At 39.1% G+C, this 21,222-nt stretch overlaps 7 protein-coding genes across 9 annotated transcripts in view; 2 read left to right on the top strand and 5 right to left on the bottom strand.

Annotated features, from left to right (window-relative positions):
* LOC100179662 (pre-mRNA-splicing factor ATP-dependent RNA helicase DHX15) overlaps positions 1-3,077 on the bottom strand; it is a 5,746-nt gene extending 2,669 nt beyond the window's left edge. Inside the window, exons 1-8 of the mRNA XM_026838529.1 lie at positions 2,970-3,077; positions 2,624-2,696; positions 2,233-2,403; positions 1,704-1,867; positions 1,229-1,424; positions 707-925; positions 431-598; positions 9-29 (exon numbers count right to left, since the gene is read on the bottom strand). Of these exons, the coding sequence (XP_026694330.1) occupies positions 9-29; positions 431-598; positions 707-925; positions 1,229-1,424; positions 1,704-1,867; positions 2,233-2,403; positions 2,624-2,696; positions 2,970-3,043 (1,086 nt within the window). The 5' untranslated portion in view covers positions 3,044-3,077. The remainder of the gene's footprint in view (positions 1-8; positions 30-430; positions 599-706; positions 926-1,228; positions 1,425-1,703; positions 1,868-2,232; positions 2,404-2,623; positions 2,697-2,969) is intronic.
* LOC100184355 (ubiquitin carboxyl-terminal hydrolase 36) lies at positions 3,067-6,119 on the bottom strand. The gene is made up of 2 exons (XM_002127017.4): positions 6,018-6,119; positions 3,067-5,545 (listed from the first exon to the last, which is right to left on the bottom strand). Exon 2 carries the CDS (start codon positions 5,511-5,513, stop codon positions 3,207-3,209), a length of 2,307 nt encoding a protein of 768 aa, XP_002127053.1. The 5' UTR covers positions 5,514-5,545; positions 6,018-6,119; the 3' UTR covers positions 3,067-3,206.
* A 186-nt stretch (positions 6,120-6,305) lies between these two features.
* LOC100181989 lies at positions 6,306-8,225 on the top strand. 2 transcript variants are annotated; one of them, XM_002127195.3, is made up of 4 exons: positions 6,335-6,475; positions 6,742-7,487; positions 7,634-7,709; positions 7,919-8,121. In XM_002127195.3, exons 1-4 carry the CDS (start codon positions 6,338-6,340, stop codon positions 8,039-8,041), a joined length of 1,083 nt encoding a protein of 360 aa, XP_002127231.1. In that variant the 5' UTR covers positions 6,335-6,337; the 3' UTR covers positions 8,042-8,121. The 2 variants fall into 2 exon arrangements, with proteins under 2 accessions (XP_026694327.1, XP_002127231.1); XM_026838526.1 differs by lacking the exon at positions 7,634-7,709 and having other exon boundaries at positions 6,306-6,475; positions 7,919-8,225.
* On the bottom strand, positions 7,844-11,853 carry zf(u1like)-8 (Zn-finger (U1-like)-8). The gene is given in 10 exon segments (NM_001128893.1): positions 7,844-8,574; positions 8,629-8,760; positions 8,975-9,117; positions 9,328-9,424; positions 9,744-9,862; positions 10,088-10,261; positions 10,454-10,585; positions 10,751-10,874; positions 11,476-11,569; positions 11,686-11,853. Coding segments are annotated over 10 exon segments (1,551 nt in total). The 5' UTR covers positions 11,783-11,853; the 3' UTR covers positions 7,844-8,135.
* Positions 11,840-14,713, bottom strand: LOC104266598. The gene is made up of 9 exons (XM_009863235.3): positions 13,840-14,713; positions 13,682-13,784; positions 13,522-13,631; positions 13,229-13,342; positions 12,964-13,098; positions 12,816-12,892; positions 12,493-12,765; positions 12,375-12,436; positions 11,840-12,324 (listed from the first exon to the last, which is right to left on the bottom strand). The coding sequence occupies exons 1-9, from the start codon at positions 13,895-13,897 to the stop codon at positions 12,069-12,071; spliced, it is 1,188 nt and encodes a 395-aa protein (XP_009861537.1). The 5' UTR covers positions 13,898-14,713; the 3' UTR covers positions 11,840-12,068.
* Positions 14,706-17,141, top strand: LOC100178847 (alanine--glyoxylate aminotransferase 2, mitochondrial-like). The gene is made up of 6 exons (XM_002126917.4): positions 14,706-14,835; positions 14,883-14,976; positions 15,143-15,358; positions 15,413-15,585; positions 16,011-16,248; positions 16,356-17,141. Exons 1-6 carry the CDS (start codon positions 14,735-14,737, stop codon positions 16,986-16,988), a joined length of 1,455 nt encoding a protein of 484 aa, XP_002126953.1. The 5' UTR covers positions 14,706-14,734; the 3' UTR covers positions 16,989-17,141.
* Positions 17,142-17,199: 58 nt separating this feature from the next.
* On the bottom strand, positions 17,200-21,014 carry LOC100181209 (arsenite methyltransferase-like). Of its 2 annotated transcripts, XM_002126767.5 has the most exons (8): positions 20,672-21,014; positions 19,622-19,899; positions 18,953-19,083; positions 18,620-18,771; positions 18,224-18,356; positions 17,944-18,062; positions 17,582-17,713; positions 17,200-17,368 (listed from the first exon to the last, which is right to left on the bottom strand). In XM_002126767.5, the coding sequence occupies exons 1-6, from the start codon at positions 20,715-20,717 to the stop codon at positions 18,023-18,025; spliced, it is 780 nt and encodes a 259-aa protein (XP_002126803.2). In that variant the 5' UTR covers positions 20,718-21,014; the 3' UTR covers positions 17,200-17,368; positions 17,582-17,713; positions 17,944-18,022. The 2 variants fall into 2 exon arrangements, with proteins under 2 accessions (XP_002126803.2, XP_009861442.1); XM_009863140.3 differs by having other exon boundaries at positions 17,944-18,356.
* Positions 21,015-21,222: the final 208 nt, after the last annotated feature.

The raw sequence follows: 21,222 nt of genomic DNA, 5'->3' as shown, positions 1-21,222 counted from the left end.
GTTTCAGCGATGTTGGTGGAAACTACAAGCTGTGGGGGGGGTTAGGTTGGTGTATAGAGTTATATACAGGGGTTAGGGGGTTAAATACGGTCATGGGCGGAAGTCACTACAAGCTCCTTTTTGTTATAATTACTCCTCAAATATTTCAATATTAAAGTTGTGATGAAACAATATACGTTACGTCATATGACTCGCGTTGTGTTGTACAGACTTATGCGACAACAATGGCCAATATGTGTTTGATATGCATTGTAACACACGGTGGTTGGTGGGAACATGCATCGTGTATCGTGTTTGTAGCTTTTCCACCAACTGTCCTACAGTTTCGTTGTTTTGTTTTAATAACTAATGAAAGTTATATTCAAGCTACACATGGGAACATGGGGTAATACATGAAACTATTCAACAAATGTTTTGCATTGATTCCCACCTTCCTCCCAATGGCGCCGTTCTCCTTCTTTGGAGGAGCTTTCTCGAATATCCGTTGTTGTTGGGCGGGGGGGAGCGTCGAGTATAAAGGGATCACTTTAAGGTCCCCAACCTCAGGCCCCATGTTGTCAATCTCACTTTTGATACGTCGACACGCTTCATCGATTTCCTATTATGATGTCATCAATAATATTCTTTATGATGTCATCAATAATATTTTTTATGATGTCATCAATAATATTTATTATGACCTCCCAGGCAAATTACATTCCCTCACCTCCTGTCCAGTTAGAAACAACAATATATCGCCCTCATCTTCCTCACACAGATGTATTTGAACCACCGTCCGTATCGAAGCTTCGAGATAATCACGCTCGGGTTCCGGGGTGTAGAATATTTCCACGGGGTGTGTACGACCGGGGATGGTGAGGAGGGGGGCGGAGTTAAAGTATTGTTGGAACTTTCCAGCGTCGAGTGTTGCGCTCATCACTATAATCTGAGGGGGGGTGAATTATTTATACAGGTTGTATTTCAAGAATGGAATTATTATATAATAATGTTTTACTGATAATTCCGTTCTCTTTGTTGTTTTAATTAATCTGGTCTTTGCTAACGAATTTTAAGTGAAAAATAACAAATTTTAAATTCATAAAAACGTTAAATCAACCATACAACCAACATATTTTAACAATTGTTGTTTGGTTGCTAACTCCCTTTCTCTTCATTGTTTTAATTAATCTGACCTTTTTGTATTCGAGAAGAGAAATAATATTTACAAACCACACAAATACCCTCGTACCTTAAGATCGGGTCGTTGTTTGCAAACTTCCTTGATCACCCCCAGCAAAATATCGGTGGATAACGTCCTCTCGTGCGCTTCGTCGAGGATGATGAAGTCGTATCGTTCCATCAATGGATCGGCCATGGCCTCCCTCAGTAACATCCCGTCCGTCATATATTTCAAACATGTTTTCTGTGACGAACAATCCTCAAACCTGGGGAAAAATAATGGGAATAATAGTTTAAGTTAACTACAAGGTATTTATACAGCGGGGCAAACAGGATGTTTTGGAATGAAATATAAAGGAATGTTTTGCACAGAATATGTTCGTTAAACTGTGACCACCCTTGTTCAAACGTAGTGATCATATGGAATAAACATGTGATGTTATTTATAAAGCAAGCCTTAAACATTATTGTTTGGATTTAAATATTTAGGTATCAGTTTAGTATTACACCAGCTTAGCCATTGAAAGTTGACATAACATGATCACCTGATAGTATATCCAACTTCCTGCCCCAACATGACATCCATCTCCTCAGCTACACGTTGTGCCACGCTCATCGCAGCTACACGTCGCGGCTGGGTGCACGCCACGGCTTTTCTGGAGGTCACGGGGTGATTGGCACGAACGTATTCCGTGCACCATTGTGGGATCTGTGATGTCATAATTGGCAAGTTAAAGTATGATGTTATAGCAAACATATATAATACAATAATTCACATGAACTTTTCTTATCAATTATTTTCCTGGAAAGCTGATAACGCTGTCTTGGGTTAAGTCTTCGAAATGTTGGTTTAGTAAAAATAACTTGCCTGAAGACCTCCATCGGACTAAATACCATGAAAACATGGTTTAGTATCGGAGCGCTAAGTTTACAACTTTGTACAAACATAGATCCCTATATACCAAACGCCAACATATATCAGCCACACACAAGTACAACACATGGCAACCTGCACCACACCAATATATACAATGGTATTCCCCCTGTAAGATACCACACCCCCATCACGCCCACCTGTGTAGTTTTCCCTGAGCCAGTCTCCCCAACCAACACGATAGTTTGATGTTTGGCCAACAACATCATGAACTCCTCCTTGTATTCCCACACAGGGAGGCCCAACCTCTTCTTCAATATATCGTAATATTTCTGTGTGAATGGTAACCCAGTAAGAGGGTTGGTGGGTACCTGCGAAGGGGGGGGGTTACATATATATGATATCTATAAATGGGTGAATATATATATGATGTTTATGAAACTATTTGATTATATGACAACATATATTTAGGTTTTTGAAGTTTTGATGCAAAATCTGGTGTGGCATTGTTAACACCTTAAAATATATGATGTCACCTCTAATTAGCAGCCACATCAACACTTATACATAAGATATCTATGGAACAAATACCTGCGCAGGCGACACCAGCTTGGATGAAGTTTTTTCATCTCGGCGATATTTCCGATCACGCTCATCTCGTCTTCTATGATGTCATAATGGTGTTTGTTATGGAATAGTTCAACCATTTCTAAGTAGCCGTATTGTTGCAGCCGTATTACAATTGTTTTTAATGGAAAATGTTATTTATTTTAAAACAATAGTTTGCATTGCTGACTGTTAGAAATGACGGATAACTATTTTAAAACCAGCAGAATAAATGTTTCACAATTCAGTTGGTGATGTTTTATAAAGTTGATTAATTGAAATAACAACAGTCGATTTAGAAATTAATTAAAACAAACTTAACCCCCCCCACCTGTCATCATCTCTGTCACGGTCCGATCGTTTCTTCCGGTCGTCCCCGATGTCCAGACGATGGCGCTTCGACATTTTATAAGATATCTATCTTACCCCTAAAGTTCAAGAAATGTAATGCACGATGTTACAACAACGCAGTGATTCATAGAAATAACATAAAACCTTTACACACGTCCACCAAGCACCAAGACAAATACTTTGGCAACAATAATAATAATATTATTAATAACGAGATTTACAGAGTTGCTGATGTTCGCTGGAAAGTTTGGAACAAATTAATGTTCGTCGAGACTTTCTTCTTCTTCTTGATCTTTCCCCGATCGAACTCCCGATCCCATCCATCCGTGGACGACCTCGACCTCTTATGATGATCCATCTTGGCGTCTTCCTCCACAATAGACGATCCGCCGTCCCACGTCTCAACTTCACCACCATACGCTCGACCCGATGACAACTTGAGCAACTTTGTGAGGATCCCACTTCTCCCTCCCTCCTCCTCCATTCTCCTCTTTCTCTTATCACTTCCTCCCAACATTTTCAACTTCTTCTCGTGCTCTTCTCTCTCTTTATCCGACCTCCTGCTGTCATTGGAGGAGAGAGATCTCTCATCTTCGTTCTTCTCGCATCTCTTCTTCACGTGCAACTTCTGCCACATCTTTTGATGGTTTGGCCTCCCTGAAAACAACTTTCCTCTTATATTGAACGAAATCTTTTTATTCCCGCTCCTCCCCAACTCCCCGCTGTCCCGCCGCTCTCGGATCTTACTTTCCAACCAATCCTCCCCAACAGGGGGAAGACTCACCAACTTTGGGACCCCAATTAACGCGGGTTTTTCTTCGCTTGTTTTTATTTCTTTCGAATCTTTTTGAGATTTGTCGGGCAGTTTTAGCGAAACTTTGTGAAGGAATCCGTTAGTTTTGTTTGTTGTTGTCATGACTTTGGTGCACGAGTGTTGAGGTGTTGAAGGCTTTGTTGGAGATTCTTTTTTCATCTCAATCTCAGGTTTATGTGAATCTCCTTGGATTTTTGTTGGATTTCCGTGAATTTTTGTTGAATTCCCGTTGATTTTTGTTGGATTCCCATTGATTTTTGTTGGATTCCCGTTGATTTTTGTTGGATTCCCGTTGATTTTTGTTGGATTACCGTTGATTTTTGTTGGATTACTGTTGATTTTTGTTGGATTCCCCTTGATTTTTGTTGGATTACCGTTAAAATCCACGAACCTATTATTAACATGATTCTTAACAACAGCAGCAGCTTCTCGTTGATTCAACTTTTGTTTCAACTTGACGTGCTTTGTTTCCGCCACACGATGGTAGAACAACAAATACGCTTGTTGGTTGAGAGCTTGGTGGGAACTCACTTGATTGACAGATGAATCATTGAAACAATACCATTGTCCGTTAGCAGCTTTCGCATAAGCGTAATAATGTCCAGAGTTGCAGCTAAATCCAGAATGCACGAGCACGGCATAGAGATCATATATCGGGCCCTCGTTGCGGTCGGAACTTGTGTAAGGACCGAGGTTGAGTTTGGAAGGATAGGTGATGTCTCGGTTGATCTTGTTTCCCATGAACGATGAGAATCGTTTCAACTGGACAGTGAGAACATTGGGCGGTCGATGAATCGAGAAAGTTTTGCTCGCAGGAACCGACTTCTTACATTGATAACATTTGTACAAGTTGTCTCCGTGTAAAAGCTCCGGTTTTACAAAATTTTCCAAACATTTTCGAAGATCATTTGATTCTTGTTTGTTGATATCCAAGCTAAGATCAAGGAAAGGGTCGAAAGTATCGGACACGGCGCGACATTGACGACATTTAACGCGACTTCTTAGATAACCTCCGAATATCTGGTAGACGAGCGTGGTGGTTTTGGTGTGGATGTCGAGCTTGGATGGGAGGCCGAACAAACACGATCGTTGCATCGCGTCCACCGAGTAACGAATGAACTCATGCGCGTCCTCCTGTCGACCGAACTGTAGATGTTTCGCGATGATTCGAAGATTCTTGAGGATATTCATCGGCCGAATGGATTTTCCTCCGTTACCAAACGAAGCACTCTGATGATGTTGCAACGAACATAACATGCAAAACTGCCCGTTGACTCGACACTGCGCACGATGCTGGTTGCTCATTAAGTAGTTTGCAAGTGGGGGTGTGTATGTGAGACATTGCAACGCAGAGTTGAGGAAGCACGTATTTCCAAGGTTGACCAACCCCGCACCCACCCTACCCGACTTTCGCCACAAAAGTTCTAATTTCTCCGGTGGAAAAAGAATCGACTTCGGACGAGGTATCCCTTCAATTGTTTTTACCTCCCCGTTATTTTTCACCCCGTTCATTTTGTCTCGTTTCAAGCTTCCCGAGAGCAAAACATATTTACTTTTAAGTTGGTTCAGGTTGAGCGAGTATGGGTGTTCCGCTTCAACGAACTCGATCTTTTGTAGAAGAAACTTCTTCGTTGCCGAGTTGACGCGATTCTCGAACGACGAATCAGATGTTTTGAAAATATCGTCGGCGATTTGTTTCGTTATCGTCATGGTGGTCGCATCCTAACACACGAGGGCGGTAACTGTATTAAAAGTTTAGTTTGTTTATTTTAAGAAATAATAGTTTTTGTTTGTTTTTAAAATTATAATAGTAACTTAGCAAATGTACAATACGAATGTTTGGTTTATTTTAAAAATAAAACATATTAATAAACAACATTTTAATAATGTAATAAATAAGATGGAACTTTTATTTGCATCTTTGGCCACACTACATTTAGATTTAGTAAAGTGTGGTTGGTATGCATTTATTTGTTTGAATATAATTCTAAACTGACTAAAAACGTAAATAACGATCTCAATCATTGCTTGACAAACAAATAAGCCAAAAGTTCAATTATTTTTATTAAAGCAAGTTATGGAATGATTATATGAGCAAAAATTCAACCACGTTTCTGTCCGTCAATAAAAAGTAAATTAATGGAATTTCTGTGAAACTTTCTAATAAAACTAGTAACAAAATTTAAGTAAATGGTTAAAAAATACAAAACTAACTTTAAAACTTGACAGATAACGCCTCAAATCGTCGATAATTCAACTTTTTTTGGAAGAAATAAAAAATCTTTAAAGAACGTGGGATGTCCTAGCTTATAACCCATGAGCGTAAGGTCGTTCGAAATTTGTTATGCCAAATTATTTAAATTGAATTAGCATAAAAAAACAATTGTTTAAAAATAAATTCTATTAAATAGTTTCTGTTGTATTTAAACATATTTATGTTGCTAAATGATTAGCGGATTTTGTCAAAAACAGCACAAAAATTTACCCGCGTAAAATCACTTTCAATACATTTTGAAAACAATGACAGAGACGTCATGGGATCTATGCCACATCCAACAATCAACACCAAAGTAAATATTTTGTTGAAAATGGAAGAAACAATTTTCCAGGAAGATCCCGATTTATTGGAGTTAATTCGGCTCGCATCCGTTGGAAAGTCGTCAATCGATCGGGTAAATATGGCGTTAATATTTCGGTTTAAAGGATATTTTCATAACTGATATTTTAGTTGTATTTTACACACATATGTTATTGTGCTTGCCTCTGGACCTGGGGGTATGGGTTCAAGGCTCAATACTGCCACCACTGTGGATGTATGTGTCCTTAGGCAAGACACGTATCAACTCATAGGTCAGCACCAAATGACAGAACACCCGTGTTGTAATGACTGTCGTTGCACCGCCATGTGAGGATAAATAAGTTATATTCATGTCCACAGCTATCTGGGAAGTTTCTCACTCCAGATGGAAAGAAATCAAAATCCACCAACTTCGACCCTCTAGCCCTCCCAGTGGTTGTATTAACGAGCGATGAAACCGACCAACCACGACCAAACAAACGGTTATGCTTCAGCGATTCCAAAAACTTAGAAACAAAAAAGCGTTTTCGCGACGAAGCAATAAATGCCAGTCATCAACTGAACAATAATGACTCATCAAATTCTGAAAAACTTTTAACTAAAAAATTAAAACGACGAAAACTTATAAATGCTGACTCATCTTCCTTGGCTCAATCAGTCGTCCCTATTGATGACTCAGCAGAAAATGTGCCGAGTGATTTAAAGTCAGCGGAAAAATCACCGACCCATCACTCCCCAACACCCCTGGTGGAGGATTCAAAATTAAAAGACAAAAAATTGACGGAAAACGTTGAAAATTTAAACATTTCATCCGTAAACACAGTTCATATCGTTAGCATTCCAAATGTTAACGAAGAAAAACTTCGAGAAACGACAGACTCAGCAATCCCCCCTAGTGGGAGATTGTTGCGTAAAAGGATCCGTAAGACGTTACCCCCGTTGAAACTCCGACAAACCCCCCTTGGATTACCCAAGCAACCCCGAGTAACGAAGGATGAATTTACAATCGAGGAAATTTATACGAACAAGAATTACGCGACACCCGGCACTAAATCATGGGAGACGATATTTGAGGAACCGAAGCAAGATAAAGACGGGAATATGCGGTAAATATGATTTCTATGGTTTATATATGGTGTCTATTGCATTTTGTTGGGGAGGGTCTGTTGCGATTCATTTATTTTATCTTCATCATGTTATACGAACCTTGACACTTTAAACAAAATAAATAAATATCATCCATTTCTCATAGTTACGTTGAAAAGAAGAAGAAACGACGATTAGTTGTTTTCCCCACCGACCCCTCTGCTCGTAACAAGAAGAAAAAGGTGAACCCCCATATTTAATACTACGTTACGTTTAGTAGCAACAAGCCAACAACAAAGGGGAAATTACAAAAGTATCAAATCCAACTTTTAAACTGTCAGTAACAATTTTTACCATATACTTGAACAGATCACATATGTCATTCTTATGTGATATTAATGTTGTATATCACTTATATATTACTTTGAACAACAACATATATTTCCACCAGGTTCGACGCAAGCGACCATCACGACGAAACAAACAAACCGATGACACAGCATCGAACGAACGACTCAGCACAATATTGTCACGCTTGGACGATCAGCTTTTACTTAACGGGGATTCCCCTTAAACAAGAATTTTTATTTCTATATCCACAAATATATTTGATTGTTCTTCGTGTTTTACGACGAAATACACAAAATAACTGGAGTATGATGTCATAATCACTTTAATGGTTTAGAATGCCCCGTAGTTTTAAGATGTTGAAACAATTTATTTCTCGTTGGGAACTTTGTGCGACAAGTTGAACAAAAGTTGGTCGGCTTCTCCTCGCTGACGATGCGTTGTTGATTCTTTGATCTTTGCTTTGTGATGTCATCATTAGTGATGTCACTGCCCATGACATCATTAGTTGTTCGTTGATTCTTCGGCTTCCTTCTCCGAGATTTCGTTTTCTTGGTGGCGCCAGTGACCTCCGGTGGTGGGGTAGTGATGTCATCAGTGTTTGTGACATCATTGTTGATAACATCATCAGTGTCTTTATCGATGTTGGTAACATCATCTGGGTTGATGACATCATCTGAACTGATGACATCATCATCCTCGTACTCATTAAAAAGTTTTAACTTTTGTTTTCGTTGCTTTTTCTGTTTCTTCGTCAACCTTGGAATAAAAGTAAAGATAAAACACCGCGTCGCAACTAATCAACAAACATACTTTGGTTTATTCGTAGCCTCGTCCATAGTGGACGTGTCATCTTCTTGTTGTTGATATTTATCGTGTGACATCTCCGCTTGTAATTCAACAAACTTTTCCCGGTGTTTCTTCGATTTCTCGTGGTTTTTCAACCTGGGGGAATAACCATGGGAACTTATACAAATAACTATAAACGTAAAGATCCGGTGCTACGAAAACGTAACAGACAAAATCAAATCCAAGTTTCAACCAATTGTACATAGAAGATATATGGTTGATGACTTATTTATCATGATGGGGCAACAACAGTCGTTACAACACGGATGTTCTGGTTGATTTAACTCTTATAGAACACCAAGCAACTTACGCCATCTTTGTTTTAAATTGTTTGTTGCAAGCCACACAATATAATTCCTCTTGTTGCTCCTCATTCCCACTCTCCTCTTTCTCCTCCTGCTCATTCTCCCACTCCTCCTCACTTTCCTCCGAAGAGGAAAATCCAAACTCATCCTGAAAAACAATAGAAAGCAATTTCGATTAATGTTTTACGCCCAAATCATTTGTTGAAACCCAGGTGTAATAAACTCAAACCAGTAAATTTAAATATTACGATATGGGCAGCAACAGCAGAATGCGCTCTACAGTATAAGATGCTACCTATCTATATACATCACCCCATTCACACACACCCCTAACCCCCACACAACCCCCCCACCCCACCTTAAGCAAATCCTCAAGTTGTGCGACCCTCGAAGCATCTTCCATCATCTTGTCGCGGTTCATCGCCTCGTACTTTGCTGATTCCTCTACACGAGCCCTGGTATGACATCATAATCAGTGGTATGACATCACAATCAGTGGTATGACATCACAATCAGACAATCAGTATTATGAGAAAGGTTAACTAATTAATTTTATTGCAGCAAGAAGCAAATAATAAGGTGTAAATAAATCTCTTTAGTGGAAATGTTTGATCTAATGTTGATGAAGTTGAACGATTCTCGTAACGAAATAACAGTCAGGATCAAGTGTTATGAAGTATGTAACAAACAAAATCAAGTCAAACGGATAGTTTGTTGTTAGATGTTTAAACAGAGACTTATTTTTCGCCGAAATATCCTTCTCAAAACCTCTACCTCATTATCTCCGCACGTTTCTCGGAAGCTTTTTTCGATTGTAACTCTGCTCGTCTCTCTAGTTCCTCCCGGTGGATTTTAACTCTGGGATCACGTTTACGAACAAATGCAACTAAATCCTGGTTGAAACATAGATTATAGAAATAGTATAAACTACAAAATTATTAAAATAATAACTTAATAATATAATTCAACTTTTCATATTATAACAGTATATTATATTATATATACAGGGACAGTATTAATAAAAGCTTTTATTACAATAGCGAAGATTTAAGAATATTGAAAATGTAAAGACAGAATACAGAGCGATAAAATCTAAAAGAAAAAAGTTTGTAATTTACCCGTATTAAATCGTTACGTTTCCTTTTTTCTTTTTCTCTCTCCTTTTTATTCTCTTTCTCAATAATCCTCGCAATCCTCCGATCGGGAGCATCTCTAGCATTATATTTATCTTTCCAAACGTACGATAACTTGGTGCGGTAACTTTGCCAACTGGAGTAGAAGAGATGGACAACCTGTGTATATATGATGTCTATGTTTAGCATGAATCAGTGTCAAGCAACACAAACATCTTAATATTCTTAAAACCAACATAATCATTTTTATTTATCTCTCTGAAAACAAGAGCCAAAATCAACTTCTTTTTTTAAATGAAAACCAAGTTTCAATCAATTCAACGATAATTATCCAAACATAGAAACAAAAACCTCGTCATAATCACTTTCCGCTTCACCGAACTCGGGCATTTCCTCAAATTCGTCGTTTGAGTCGCTCATGTGGAACTGTTTATCCTCCATAGAAATCTTCTTAAATAATTCTCGATAAACCGTGAAGAAACCCTGGTACAATATTTCTATGTTATTGCAAATAATATAATATTTCTATGTAAATGCAAATAATGTAATCTGTTTATTCTCACAACAACATCCAAGAAAACTTATGTTTAGACTTCTGGCTCAAATCACCTACATTTATTATTATGACATCATTATGACATCACCAACCTTTTCATTGTCCCCGTATCCCCGATAAACAGACGGGGTGAAAAAGTCGAGAATATTCGAAGTTTCGTCCTCAAAGCTCGCGAAGTTACTTCGATGTAAAATATCATTGCGGTGTCGGTCGTACCTGGGGTTAGGGAACCTCATTGATTAATGTGGTGAATGCAATATACTTTGGCTCTGTTTGTTTGTATAGACACCTAACAGCAGGGTAAAATCTGGGGTGACATTGTTAAAATACAGTTACACTCATAGTTATCAAACATAGGGAACCTCATTGATTAATGTGGTGAATGCAATATACTTTGACTCTGCTTGTTTGTGTAGACACTTAACAGCAGGGTAAAATCTGGGGCGACATTGTTAAAATACAGTTACACTCATAGTTGTCAAACATAGGGAACCTCATTGATTAATGTGGTGAATGCAATATACTTTGGCTCTGCTTGTTTGTATAGACACCTAACAGCAGGGTAAAATCTGGGGTGACATTGTTAAAATACAGTTACACTCATAGTTGTCAAGCATAGGGAACCTCATTGATTATTGTGGTGAATGCAATATACTTTGGCTCTGCTTGTTTGTATAGACATCTAACATCAGGGTAAAATCTGGGGTGACATTGTTAAAATACAGTTACACTCATAGTTGTCAAACATAGGGAACCTCATTGAATAAATAAAAGTTGGGTAACACCCCCCTCCCCCATACCCCCTATGTTTACCCACCAAGCCTTTTCCTGTGGATCCGACAAGACATCGTAAGCTGCTTGAACCAATCGGAACTTTTCCGTCGCTTCTGCGGAATTCTCGATGTTTTTGTCTGGAATATAAACCTCATGCTCACTGTCGAGTTGTAACACACATGTTGTACACCTCATGCTCACTGTCGAGTTGTAACACACATGTTGAACACCCCATGCTCGCTGCCAAACTTACCCGGGTGCCACTTCAACGCTTTTTTACGATAAGCTTTCTTAATGACGTCATCATCGGCATTAATAGGAACGCCTAACACGGCATAATGACATTTCATGTTTGAACAATCTCAATAAACTCAACAAACCATTCGTTTATTCGAGCAAACCAAACCATATGTTGCGGGAAATCCCCAACAATAAACATAACTTAAGATTTCTATGAATAGTTACCATAATGTTACATGCTAACCACCAGAGTGACTTTTTTTCGGAAACTAACTTCTGATTAGTTTTTTAACGCTGGATGTGACATCACAGAGTATAACGTCATTATATTGTGACGCCATGAACACTGACGTAATAGTTCGTCCAGTGTAACTTTACAGGCCATTGCAACAACGTTTATTTCACCCAGTAACAGTCATTCCCGACCTCCATGTTTCGAACATAATCTGGAACCGATTGTTTGTTTACAACGCCGATTGTGACGTCACTAACAATCGGTTGTGGCGGAGTGATTTTGGAGTCTTTATACGATAAAACGTCATTGCACGGTATGACGTCATCACGCAATAAAACGTCATCACATGGTATGACGTCATCACGCGCTGTTCTGGATTTCATGAACTCCGTGACGTCATCAGGGAATTCCCACCTGCTACAACCAGATGTTAAATATATGATTTCTATTTCATCCACAACGCTCACGTGTTCTCGTCGTCGTTTATAACGTCATAATCACTATCCTCCAATTCGTTCTTGACATCGATCTGTGAATTCGAAATTCTATAGAATCATGACAATGGTTATTATTACAAACAATTACCAGAAATTCCGGAATCTTTTCGTTTTGAATCAAATCTCGAAGTTTCAAATATTTTCGTATTGTGACGTAACAACCGATGACAATGGAGCAACACATGACAATGGTTGATATTATGACGACATAATTACCATTGTCTTTGGTTTTAACCCGGGAAACCCCCGCGTTGCTTTCCGCTAATGACGTCACATACACCCCTGTGACGCAATAATGGGAACCTGGATTGAGTTCTGTGACGTCATAAACTCCCAAACTGCTAACTTCCGGACACGTGGCCTGAAAGTGACGTCATTAGGTCAAAAGTCATATATATGTCCTCACTTTACCTCATTATCAGCGATCGTCATCGTTGCATTATGACGTAACACTGCGGGTGAACCGGTGAAACAATCTTTGTCCCCACCTAACGGAGAAATATAAAAGAAAACTTGCGTAGAAATGTTTGTCGTCATATTTATTCCAGAATATATTTACCTGATAATTGAGCTACTGTGACGTAAACAATTAAATTCCTGAATGCACAAAGCACAATGGATGGTATCTTGTAATTCACAACGATTGATGTTGGTTGGATATTTGTAAATGAGATTTGTGGGGCTGTGAAAGTACCTGGGGAATAACCGGAGTTGGGAATATTTATCCTAAATGGTAGCAGCGTCAAGTCTCGAACCTGTGATATGGGCGAACCGACCACTGTGGCACGAGTTAATTATGGTGTAATAATTAATATTTAACTTACTTAACATTGTGACGCAATAGTAAGGTATTCTTGCAAACTTTGTGACGTTATAGTTGTGTTTGTTTCGTAACAATGTTTGGTTGTTGCCAACGTAACCACGCACTCTAGCCTCACCTAGTGGATAATATTACAATATACATGAACTAAAATATCTTAGAATTCGAAACCGAAGATCAAATTAATTAAAACAATTAAGAAAATTAGCAGCAAAACGACAGTCGTTAAAACACGTTTCGAGAGTAAAAAACTACAAAAAAAAGAATAAAATATTGAAGAAACATATTTTGACTTACCGCAAAAATCAGGTTTTATGCTCGTGACGTCACATATAATGACGTCATCACGAATATGGTACCCGCATTTTCTTTCCGCCCATCTCCGTTTATTCTCACAACGACTGATGCTGGAGGGAAATTAATAAAAAATGGAATAAAACATAAAAGACATATATACCATGTTTGTAGGACGTATGTGACGTCATCCGTTACGTCACCAGCCCTGTTCCACGTAAACGATGACGTCAAGTCAACCACTGTCCATGAGAAATTAGCTGGGGCTAAAAAATATTTAAAAATTAAAAAACAAACAAAATCTTCAAAAAGTTGTGGTACCTGGTAATTTAGACGATCTGACACTAATAACAAAGTAAAGAACAAATATAAATATCATCTTAAATAAACTAAAATAAAAGTTTTATTCTAAAACGAATACCAATAAATTTTTCGCCATAAATCATTATTACATCACAAACATGATATTACGACAATATAATGAACATTGTCATAAATAATCGAAAGGTTAATTATTTACTTTTGTTCGAGAAATAAAGTTAGTCGAACATCGGTCATCTAGAACAACAAATTGAGTTTGTTACGTCACAAGCAAACAGAATGTCCTTTCTGTGATGTCATAGTTATGTCAATAACTTTAAACACGTCGTTGTTTCCCGCGTTTATTTGAATTTGGGCGGGAAACTTTGAATATTTCCATTATGACGTTTCCAATTCTATATGTGAGGTTTTTGGTTGATGGTATAGAGTTTATAGGTCAGAGTTGACCGATTGCCCAAATTAATTGTGACGTAACAAATAAAACTGCAATCGCGATGCTCGCGCTGCGTCGAACCAACGTCGAACGAGCCTTGTGTCGTCATAATAACATGAGCAGCATCATAATTGCTCGAGGCACCCATGCGTGTCTATAACTTCCGTTCGTAGAAATACTTGATTACAGAACAGTCGTCTATTTGTGTTGAACCAGTGTTTAACGCTTAAGTGCCAACCTACATTTGGTTGCATAAATAATATGAGGTGTGTGCAGGGGTTAGGAAGTTTGCATTGTAACTTATGCGACGCTTGTTCAAACATTATGTATTATGTCAACAAAGGCTCTCTGTGACATCACAGTAAACACCAGATGTTTAACCGAGTTATAAAATGATTGTGGATTGCTGACGCCACAATACAGTAAAAGTTATTGTTGCAGGAAGTTTTAAAATTGTTAACAATGCATAGAACGTTGAGGTTAGTTGATCAAGCGAGACGGGCTGCGTCATCAATTGCGGTGCCACCAATGCCCGCCTGTGACGTCACACCGGAACCATACAAGTAAGTGACGTAACACTGCATTATGTTTTGTAATAATGACGTCACAGAGGTCGTTCTTACGAAGAAACGATGAAAATCAAAAGATCAAACATCGCGCCGACTAAGGTTCCCGCGTATTCGAAACCATTGTTGCTGACACAGGTACGTCATAATGATGATTGTGACGGAACTTTCCTCGGTGTTTTGTTTCATACACTTCATGCCCGCTTACAAGTTACCACGTATGTAACTTTGTGGGTAATTGTTTTTCTGTATGACTGATAATGTAATGACGTAACGTGTGATGACGTAGTTATGACGTATACAGGGCAAGATGCAGTGGTTATGGGATGATGAGGGACGAAGGTATCTTGACATGTTCGCTGGGATCGTCACCGTCAGTGTTGGACATTGTCATCCTACTGTGGTGGGGGGGTTAAAGGAACAACTGGATGAAATATGGCACACGACCAACTTATACCTAACCCCCCCGATGCACGAATACGCGGAGAAACTAACTTCTACACTACCAGACCACTTAAAGGTGGTATTGTGACGTATACCCGCGACATATTTGTGATTATGATGTCATGTTTAGGTTTGTTTTTTCACAAACAGCGGTTCTGAGGCGAACGACTTGGCAATAGCGTTGGCGAGGCAATATACGTCATCGTTTGACGTCATATCGTTCCGCAACGCTTACCACGGGGGAAGTCCCTATTCAGTAGGTCTCACTGCTCATGGGACTTGGAAGCATTCGTATCCGAACGGGTGAGGTCGTTATGCATTGATATAATGGCCTAAATAAAATATCAGGTGTCAAAAACACACTTTTCTTGCTGTTAAAACTCAATTACTTATTGTTTTATTAACACGTCATGTCTCAGGTGAAACAAAGCCTAAATTTAGTATGACTTACATATATAGTAGGGTGGGGAATGATGGGACACCCTTTCATTTTCTAGCCCCATTCAGTAGTAAACAAACAACATTCAAAGAATTGTTAAACAGTATCCTCACGACTTCCATAGACCTTTGTTGATTGTTTAAAACACGATCAGGATATTTGGATATTATCTGCTAAAGGTGTCCCATCTTACCCCTCTATATTATGCATCTTTTCGGCTCTATAAGCTCCTCCAACATTCCTTCTTTGGTGTTTTAATGTAAAACGCAAACATGAATATTTGTTCCAGGTTTGGGATCCACCACTCTATGAACCCCGACCCCTACCAAGGTGTGTGGGGCGGCTCAAAGTGCCGCGACTCCCTGGTACAAGCCGACCGTCAATGTGGGTGCGACGGGGAGTGCGAGGCCGGTGAAAGATATTTGGAACAATTGAAGGAGGTGCTCGATTACTCTGTGGGGGGGAGGCCCGCCGCTCTGTTCGCTGAACCGGTTCAAGGGGTTGGGGGGGTCGTGCAGTTTCCTAAGGTGGGTGAATATGAACGTTGGTCTAAATCTCATTGCGTACTACAGTATAGGACCTCACCCATAGAGAAGAAGAATAGAATATAGTTTTCCCCATAAATTATTTTCAGAAATTCTTAAAGAAGGCTTACGAGCTTATCCATGAGCGTGGGGGATTGTGCGTAAGCGACGAGGTACAAACGGGGTTCGGGAGGCTGGGGTCGCATATGTGGGGGTTCGAGACCCACGGGGTAACCCCTGATATTGTAACCATGGCAAAGGGGATTGCTAACGGGTTTCCTATGGGGGCCGTCGTCACTACGAAAGAAATCGCTCAAGCGTTTACTGGAACTTTACATTTAAATACGTTCGCTGGAAACCCGTTGGCTTGCACAGTGGCTAGCAAGGTGTTGGATGTTATACAGGGTGAGGATACGATGGGGTTGTGCAGGAGGGTGGGTGAGAGGTTGATTAGGGGGCTCGCCACGCTGAGAGATGAGTTTAACATCGTGGGTGACGTTCGGGGTAAGGGCCTCATGCTCGGCGTCGAGATGGTTCAGGATAAAGGCTCAAGGGCGCCACTTAGTGGCCCAGACATGCTTGAAATATGGGATAATATGAAAAACATGGGGTTAATAGTTGGTAAAGGGGGTTTGAGGGGGAACACCTTCCGATTGAAACCCCCTATGTGCATTACTGAGGAAGATGCCGACTTTACCATTGGGGTAATGAGGAAATGTATAAGTGATTTTGCTAACAAGTGAGGGGGGGCTCATTGTTTAAATACATTGTGATATATAATGTCATTGTATTTACGTGTCAAATGTTATTATGATGTAACACATGTCATTATTGTGCATTAAAGCAAAACCTCATTGTTACGATTGTTTGATAGATAATAAACACTTACCAAGTTATGATGTCATAATGCCTCTATTGTACGTTTTCGTCGATGAACAATGTTTGTACTTTTTTTAAATATTCGTTTATTTAAATTTACAATGAGCATTGTCATCACAATATCGATTGTGTTGTCATAAACAAAGCAGCAAATTTACAAATAGTGACAATCGTTTGTGACGTAACAATTAAAAGGAATATGACATCATCAGTTTATGACATCAAATGGGTTTTCCAATCCAACCTGGAAGTGATGATGTAATAATCGTTATTATGGCGCAACATAACGAAGGTATAGACATAGAAAAATCTATCTCCTTGAATACAAAGTTTTTAAAACAATGAAGATAATTAGCAGCAAAACGACAGTCGTTGAAACACGCTGTGGGAAATAAATATTTAGACCAAAAAATAGGACTATTATGTAACAAACGTTATTATGACATCACAAACTTACTGGTTCCGGTCCATTGGCCACGGGTTCGGAAAACTTGAAATGTTGGAAAAACCTCGACGTCCTCAAGGTGGCAGCAGTGATCCCATCGATGGTTGTGATGTCATCGGTGTGAAAGGTCAAGTGGAGGTCAAACTGAGAATAATGGATACTAGGTTCAAGGTCTAATGCTGCTACCATTGTGGGCATATGTGTATTTGTGCAATACGTTTAACGGCAATTGCTCCAACCCAGTGGTCACTAATGGGTTGTCCAAATTGTTAGCCATACAAACAACCACAAAGGAAGGTTACTATTTATATATATCAACTAATAACAATGGTGGATGGTGGATGAATAATGTGCATTATGATGTCATAACCAACCTTTAATTCATCTTGATTGTATTTAATTGTTCCTTTGTAAGTTACATTACAAGGGGTCTTTATGACATCACTATCAAGTTTAAACATGCGGTAAAGCACGGAAACATATTTGACGTCGCCTGTAATAATATTTATACATTCGTAAAATAACATAAATTCACTTCAAAGTGTAAAAGGAAATCAATGACAATCGTAAAAACACGCCATGATTAAAGGTATTGAATAAAATCGTGGCGCTGAACTCAACATTAAACAAACTTTCATCTTTGTACAAACAAACCAACTGAGAGTCGTTAACTCCGGGTGTTTCATCTGGACAGGAAATGATGTCATAATCCTCGGACATTCAAACCCAACACTCGACGTTAATTTGTGGAAAGTTCGCCAGTTGAGGGCGCCACCCATACCCTCACCTGTGGATGGGTCAAAGGTTAAAAGGTCATGAGGGTCAACAAAATAATGGTTTTGGTATACCCCAAAATATTATGACATCACAAACCCCAAAATATTATGACATCACAAACCCCTTAATATTATGACATCACAAACCCCAAAATATTATGACATCACAAACCCCATAATATTATGACATCACAAACCCCAAAATATTATGACATCACAAACCCCATAATATTATGACATCACAAACCCCCCAAAATATTATGACATCACAAACCCCATAATACTTCATTGTTCTTCGCTGCCTCTGTGACATCACTATCAGCATAAATATCGCTGAAGTAAAATTCTCCCCCAGGTTTCAACACTCGATAAACTTCCTTGTAAACTGACTCTTTATCCTCACACAGGTTCACCACGCAGTTCGATCTATAGAAATAACATTAATTAATCGGTTCGATGAATAAGGGGTAAAGTTTGAAATGTTTTTGCAGTAAAAGCTGGGGGGATATTGTTAAAATACAGTTACACTCATTGTCACCCTTGTTCCAAAAGTAGGGGTGACCTGCCACCCCACCCACCCCCTACCTACGCCTACATTCGAACTCACATCGCGATATCGATCGATGAATCTTCGATTTCTTTCATATCTTCAACAAAACCTTCAACAAACTTTACGTTGGATTTCTTGAAACCAAACTTTTCACGGTGATGGTCGACATACTTGCGTGCAATGTCCAACTGTAATGGATAGATGGATGTAACTTATTATTTCTCGCATGGCGGGGCAACGACAGTCGTTATAACACGGGTGTTCTGTTTCATACACCACGTGCCCGCTTACAAGTTACCACGTATATGTAACTTATTTATCCTCGCATGGCGGGGCAACTACAGTCGTTATAGCACGCGTGTTCTGTTTCATACACCTCGTGTCCGTTTACGAGTTACCACGTATGTAACTTTTTTATCCTCGCATGGCGGTGCAACGACAGTCGTTATAACACAGATGTTCTGTTTCATACACCTCTTGTCAGCTTACAAGTTACCACGTATGTAACTTTGTGGGTGATTGTTTCGACAATGTATGGCTGACAATTTGGACAACCCATTAGTGACCACTGGGTTGGAGTAATCGCCGTTAACCGTCCTGGGAGTACATACGTCATACGTGTATGACGTCACGTGTTGTCTGACGGTGCATCGCGTGCGACGAACAACATTACCACGTAATCAAATATACGAAATAACAATTAGTTTCTTTCGTCATATCGACCACCTGTTCTTTCGTCATATCGACCCCTGTGACGTAACCATCCTCCCCAACAAGCTGAGACATGACGTAACAATCCCTACCGCTGCCACATCCGAGGTCAAGTATCTTCACGCCTTCCAATTGGTCGAACGGGATCGCCAACCCGCAACCAAAATACCGACTTGCTACGTCATCATGGACCATTGTTATAGCCCGCTTAATGTGGGGGGGAGGGCGGAGGGCTTCGCATACCGATGATGACAATGATGATTTCAGGTCACAAGTGGAACGGAGCGTTTGCCCTGTGACGTCATATTAAAATAGGTTTGTTACGTTATAATAAAAATATAAACCACGATTTTTACAAGAACAGTGATTACATTAGTGTGGTGGCAACAACAACAGTAAACTTCATTAATTCTTGTGTGTTAAAATTATCATATTAATTCAAGTAAAAGATCCAGCCAAAAGCCAAAACGAACTGATTTAACGATAAATTCGCAGATTCGTTGCATAATGGTCACTTTATATTGAAGCTGATACATAAGCGTGAACGTAAAGTTACCCATGTACAGTGACACTGGGTTTGGTCTGGTGAGGTCGACCATATAGATATATCTGTGGTTTCACCGCAACCGTGTATTACATTGACCGCAAGTATGCGAGCCGAGCAATCGATGTACAATTACTAATTTATGAAATTTATATTTCGTTTTGGTAGTTTAGAATATTCACTTTACACGAACAATAACATTCAACATAGCGCTTGCGAGCATATAATTGTCGTCACAATCATCACACACCTGACGTCACAATCGCATACAAACGATTAATCAAAACAAAATGGCGACCAATTTCAAATCAACAAATTTAATATTTTGTGACAAACAAACCTAACACTTATATGACATCACTATAAAACAAGTTTTGTTGTTATGCGATAAACTCAATCCTATTATTTGGATGTTCTAATAAAAAGCGACAAAATCTAAATATTTTAATTCTTAAAATAAACAAAATATCTGTTACGCTGATTTTAAAACAAAGTGACGTCATAATTCAAGAAATTCTTACCGTAATATTTCTTCACAGAAGCGATTGTTCCCACACAATTACTCATTATGACGTAACTTGAAGATAAATTCTGGAATACACAACCGAATTTAAACAGTCCAATTCAACTTATTCTGGCGATTCTGCCCGCCGGGTCTACACTAATTAAAAGGACCGCCGCAATTACTACTGGACTGCTACTTTACATATTACAACTGGGCGACACATTCTTGGAATTTTTTCACGATCTCCAAAACGTAAGGTCTTTTAACTGAAAATGGCGAATTAAACTGGTTTCCTTCCTTTTTTAAACTTAGTTAGAGAACCCTTCAACCCTATTCAAAGTTTTTCGCCTTTTACACTATGTAGCAACAATGAATGCCAAGTCAAACACATTATAAAGAAGAAACAAAGATGCGCTCCGTGACAGTAGGAGTGGGAGCATGTTGTTCTGTATATAATATCCTGCAATGTTTGATTAGTTGATCATTTATGCGGAGTCATGTCAATGTTACGTCATTTAGTATTGTTAATCAGCAAATATTTGATGGTGAAGTAAGTAAAGGTGACGT

The sequence above is a fragment of the Ciona intestinalis genome, unplaced genomic scaffold, assembly GCF_000224145.3.
Source record: "Ciona intestinalis unplaced genomic scaffold, KH HT000096.1, whole genome shotgun sequence".
In the NCBI taxonomy this organism is placed as follows: Eukaryota; Metazoa; Chordata; class Ascidiacea; order Phlebobranchia; family Cionidae; genus Ciona; species Ciona intestinalis.
The sequence above is the reverse complement of the archived record's forward strand: the minus strand, read 5'-3'. Positions and strand labels throughout refer to the sequence as shown.

What these genes read in the sequence shown, in the direction of transcription:
- LOC100184355 (XM_002127017.4), bottom strand. Translation starts at nt 5,513, where the DNA reads ATGACGATAACGAAACAAATCGCCGACGATATTTTCAAAACATCTGAT.
- LOC100181989 (XM_026838526.1), top strand. Translation starts at nt 6,338, where the DNA reads ATGGGATCTATGCCACATCCAACAATCAACACCAAAGTAAATATTTTG. An exon ending in GAAAGTCGTCAATCGATCGG is followed by an intron (nt 6,476 to 6,741) that starts GTAAATATGGCG and finishes TCATGTCCACAG; the next exon opens with CTATCTGGGAAGTTTCTCAC. An exon ending in GATAAAGACGGGAATATGCG is followed by an intron (nt 7,488 to 7,918) that starts GTAAATATGATT and finishes TATTTCCACCAG; the next exon opens with GTTCGACGCAAGCGACCATC.
- LOC104266598 (XM_009863235.3), bottom strand. Translation starts at nt 13,897, where the DNA reads ATGATATTTATATTTGTTCTTTACTTTGTTATTAGTGTCAGATCGTCT. An exon ending in CATAAAACCTGATTTTTGCG is followed by an intron (nt 13,343 to 13,521) that starts GTAAGTCAAAAT and finishes ATTATCCACTAG; the next exon opens with GTGAGGCTAGAGTGCGTGGT. An exon ending in AAAAGATTCCGGAATTTCTG is followed by an intron (nt 12,437 to 12,492) that starts GTAATTGTTTGT and finishes TCGAATTCACAG; the next exon opens with ATCGATGTCAAGAACGAATT.
- LOC100178847 (XM_002126917.4), top strand. Translation starts at nt 14,735, where the DNA reads ATGCATAGAACGTTGAGGTTAGTTGATCAAGCGAGACGGGCTGCGTCA. An exon ending in GTCACACCGGAACCATACAA is followed by an intron (nt 14,836 to 14,882) that starts GTAAGTGACGTA and finishes ATGACGTCACAG; the next exon opens with AGGTCGTTCTTACGAAGAAA. An exon ending in GGGTCGTGCAGTTTCCTAAG is followed by an intron (nt 16,249 to 16,355) that starts GTGGGTGAATAT and finishes AATTATTTTCAG; the next exon opens with AAATTCTTAAAGAAGGCTTA.
- LOC100181209 (XM_009863140.3), bottom strand. Translation starts at nt 20,717, where the DNA reads ATGAGTAATTGTGTGGGAACAATCGCTTCTGTGAAGAAATATTACG. An exon ending in TTCTGTGAAGAAATATTACG is followed by an intron (nt 19,900 to 20,671) that starts GTAAGAATTTCT and finishes ATGACGTCACAG; the next exon opens with GGCAAACGCTCCGTTCCACT. An exon ending in TCGATATGACGAAAGAACAG is followed by an intron (nt 19,084 to 19,621) that starts GTGGTCGATATG and finishes TATCCATTACAG; the next exon opens with TTGGACATTGCACGCAAGTA.